Raw genomic sequence first — 4,516 nt, forward strand, 5'->3', positions numbered from 1 at the left:
CCTGTCAGAGTCCTGAGGCCCCGCCCCCCTGGCTGCTCACCTGTCTGCTCTGAGCTCGCGCTCCGCGGAGACGCACGGATTCTTTCTGCAAAACTTTGAAGCTTTTAACAGGAAAACAACCGAACCGTGCCGCGGATCAAAGGAACCAGGACCAGGACTCTGAGCCCAGTGCTAGGACCTGACCATCAGAACCATCAGAACCATCAGAACCAGGACCGGCATCATGTCCCGCGCGGACCAGCGGGACGAGTCGGACTGCGTGTGTTCGGTCGGGATGAAGCTCACCTGGGACATCAACGACCCCAAACTGCCTCAGGTACCGGGTCCAGAACCGAGCCCAGTCAGAACTCACAGCCTGAACCGAGGTCCGGTCCGGTGTGATCCATAAAACGGATCCAAAACTGCAGAAAGTCAACGATCCACCAAGAACCAGAACCAGAAACAATCAAATCAACGAACTTTTTTTATGATGTAATAATAATAATTATTGATTAATAATTATAAAAATATTTTCATTTAAAATAAATAATAATAATAATTATTATTATTATTATTTGTTTTAAATGAAAAATTTTTTTTATTTGATCTGAATCTTGGAAACAAAACGTTTTAAAATTATATAAACTTTAAAAAACATTTTGAAATAAAACATTTAAAATAAAAACATTTGAAAGTGAAACATCTCAGAGAAAAAAATGAAATTGAAACGTTTTCATCGCAGATCCAAACTGACCCGGTTCGGGTTCATTTTACACCTCAGAACCGGAACATCAGAGAAACATGTGAGCCGCGGGTCCGGGTCCCGGTTCGGGTCAGGGAGGTTCTGCTGCGGCTCAAAGAATCATTTTCAACGTTCGGCTGCCTGAAACGAACCGGAACCAAAAAGTCTGAAAGAAAAGTTCCTTCATCCGGTCCAGATCAAGAATCTGCCAGAACCACACAGAAATAAAATCAAAAATAATCATCATAATAAAATCAGATTATTAATTATTACATCCAAGCTTCCGTTTGAAGCGTCATCAGGAGTTCTACAGAACAATCATTCAGAACCTAAAGGTTCTGGTGGTTCTGCCTCTAAACTCAAGCTTTGGTTCTGGTGTCTGGTCAATAATCCATCAACTGGATTATGATCAATAATCTGCATATGTTTGAACAAAACTTCTTTCACTGAATCAGAACTTAATTAATATATTTATTAATATAATAATACATTATTATATTATTATGGATATATATATATATAGTTCCTAATTATTTATTAACCTTTATTTAATCAGGTAAATCCCACTGAGCTCACAGAGAGTCCTGGGCCTGGAGCCAGATTAACATGCAGGGTTTTAATCTGTGGGAGGAACCCCCCGCAGCACGGAGAGAACATGCAAACTCCACACAGAAAGACCCAGGTCCAACAGGGGATTGAACCCAGGACCTTGTTGCCTCTTGCTGTGAGGCAACAGTGCTAACCACTGAGCCGTCGTGCAGCCATAAAAATCTAATCTGTGTACACACGCAGAATGTTCTACAATAAAAATATCAAAATGCAAAGTAAACAATTTTTCAACTACAGAATTTTGTTTCATGTAAAACATAAAATACAAAAAACCTTAAATCTGCTTTTCTTTTCTACAAGTTTGTTGACAAGAGATGTGTGGAAGGTGCCGGATCAAGGTTGTTAAACATTCACAAACCAAGCAGCAGTTTTTATTCAGAGCACTTTGTCATTTGATGTGTGGAACCAGGAGCAGAGGCCGTCAGGCCTCACACAGCTGGACCCAGTCTGACCCGGGTCCAGTTTTCATGGAACTAATCTGGTGTTCATTGACCGTTTTTATTTAGAGCCAGCAGGATCCTAAGAAAACTCAGTCCTTCATTTATTATTATTATTATTAATATTATTTTTTTACAATTATTGTTATTATTATTATTAAGTTATTAACATTATATTATTTACAATAATTACTATTATTATCGATTTATTATAATTTTTCATTTTTTTATTATTATTATTATTAATATATTTTTACAATTATTCTTAAATTATTATTATAATTTACAATTATTACTATTATTGTTATCAAATTATTATTTTTTTACAATTATTATTATTATTATTATTATTTACGTTCTCGTCATTGTTGTCACAAATATGAATGTCTGTAGATTTTTCTGTTCAGGTTCTGTTGGACCTCTTCTGCTGTGGACCGGGTCTTGTTCAGTTTGGACTCGAAGCTTCTTTCCAACATTTTCATCAAAGTCGAAACTCTAATCTGATAATTCAAACATTTCTGGGGAGCGGTGGCGCAGAGGTTAGAGAGGTGGGCTTGTGATCCGAAGATCGCCGGTTCACGCCCCGGCCCCGACAACATCAAAATTGTGGGTGGGGTAGGTGAAACACCCTCATTCGCCCCACTCTGGGCCCATGAGCAAGGCCCTTAACCCCACCATGTGCTCCCTAAACAGGTCTCTCTTGAAAATGAGTTCTCGTGGCTCAATGAGACTAACCTGGATAAATAAAGGGTCAATGAAAAAAAATTTCCTGAAGCTGAAAATCCTGAAAACTCCTCGCAGGACCCAGAATGGGCCCACAACCCACATTACACCAGAGATTACCTGAGATTACAAAAGATGAACTGCGATTACAAGATATTACCAGAGATTACCTGAGATTGAGATTATCTCTTGTTCCACCCGAGTGTATATCATTTTAGAACTTTTTTATTTTTAAGAACCAACATGAGCATCATAATCTGCACAGATTAAACCTGAGTTTACCTGAGATTATTTCTGGTTCCACCTGAGTTTATTCCAGTTTTCAGGCCTATCGATCAGCTGGGGTTAAAGATCAAAGCTCATCCTCAAGTTCACGTTCAAGTCAAGTTTATTGTCATTCACATGACATGAGGTGGAACGAAAACATGAACCCAAGGACCCAGTTACATCCAAAAACAGCAAAAATATAAAGTATACAAAGAAACTGTATACACTTATCTAAAATATACACTAAACACTAATAATGTAAAATAATATGGTGCATTAAACAGCAGGCCGAACATGAGTCTGTGGTGAGCAGATGAATAGGAAAAGAGCAGCATGAGATAATCAGCAGCACAGATGAGTCACAGATCAACAATTAAAGTGACATCACAGTGATTCTCCTGGTCAGAGATTCATGAGTCCAACAGCCTCAGGGTACAAGCTGTTCCTCAGTCTAGTGGTTCTACACTTAATGCTCCTTTACCTCCTTCTTGACGGGAGCGGGGCAAAAAGTGTGTGTGCTGGGTGAGTGTGGTCCTTCATGATGCAGGTGGCCACCTGATTCAGGATGCTCTCCACTGCACACCTGTAGAAGGAGGTGAGGACTGAGCTTCCAGACCAGCTCGTCTCAGCCGCCTGAGGAAGTAGAGTCTCTGATGAGCTTTCTTCATCAGGCTGGTGGAGTTGTTGCTCCAGCTGAGGTTGTTTTTCAGTAACTGATAATGTAATGTAACTTGTAACTGGAAATGTAATCCTGACAATGTTTCTAAAACACTTCTGGAGGTTCTGTTCATGTTCTGGAGCCGGTTCTGAAAGACCAGCTCCACTCACGTGATGGTCAGCCAGCAGCATGACTCATCACTTCTGCTGCTCTGAGGGTTGACTGGGCTGCAGAACCCCACAGCAGAACCTCTGGGTCAGAACCCCAGAACATGTCAGCACTGATGAGTGTGGAACAGCTGGTGGTCCTACAGGTTCAGGTTCTGGATCTGACTCCAGGCCCGGTGGGTTCAGGAAGCACTGCTGAGTCAGTCCGGTCCAGAACTGGAGTCCGGTCCAGAACTGGAATCTGATCCAGAACTGGAGTTCGGTCCAGAACTAGAGACAGGTCCAGAGCAAGAGTCAGGATCAGAACTAGACGCAGGTCAAGAACAAGAGTCAGGTCCAGAACTGGAGACAGACCCAGAACATGTTGTTGGATCTGGTTTTGGACTTGATCCTTTTAAAAACCTCTTTAAAGACCAGAACCAAGGAGAGCAGCTGTTAACTTGCCTCTTTGATCTTTCAGGACTTGAAGCTCTTTGACTCGTTCCAGGAGTGGACCGATGGCTATGTTCGCTACATCTACAGCGGTAAGCTTCCTGTTAACAAAATAAAAGTTTCCAATAGTTTCTGGTTTATTGCAACTTGAACCAGTATAAGAGACGGCTTGTTTCATTCAAGGTCACATAAGAGCAGATGAACTGGTCCAGGGTCAGCTGGGTCCTTCAGGTCCATTCAGCTTATTTCTGTAGCTCCAACAGACGTAAACTAAGGGGGAAAAAATCCACAAACATTATAAAAAGCATTTAGTAAAAGTTCTCAATCAGAGGAAGCAGCAGGTTATGTTGAAGTCAATTCAACATTTAGTTCTACAGATGAGCACAAAGGCCGACAGGACTCATTTACAAGAGACCTGCGTTTTGATTGACAAAGAGTGATGACAGCAGTAAACGACAAAGACAACAATAGACAACAAAAACAAAACAATCGACAACAAAAA

At 40.9% G+C, this 4,516-nt stretch overlaps 1 protein-coding gene across 1 annotated transcript in view; it reads left to right on the forward strand.

Moving 5' to 3' along the window:
• Positions 1-223: 223 nt before the first annotated feature.
• Positions 224-4,516, forward strand: part of gcm2 (glial cells missing transcription factor 2) — a gene marked incomplete at its 3' end in the record, with an annotated part of 13,453 nt that continues 9,160 nt past the window's right edge. The window contains 2 exon segments of the mRNA XM_037693855.1: positions 224-316; positions 4,043-4,106. Coding sequence (XP_037549783.1) covers positions 224-316; positions 4,043-4,106 — 157 coding nt within the window.

Source organism: Nematolebias whitei, chromosome 20, assembly GCF_014905685.2.
Source record: "Nematolebias whitei isolate Nwh7 chromosome 20, NemWhi1, whole genome shotgun sequence".
NCBI classification, from domain to species: Eukaryota; Metazoa; Chordata; class Actinopteri; order Cyprinodontiformes; family Rivulidae; genus Nematolebias; species Nematolebias whitei.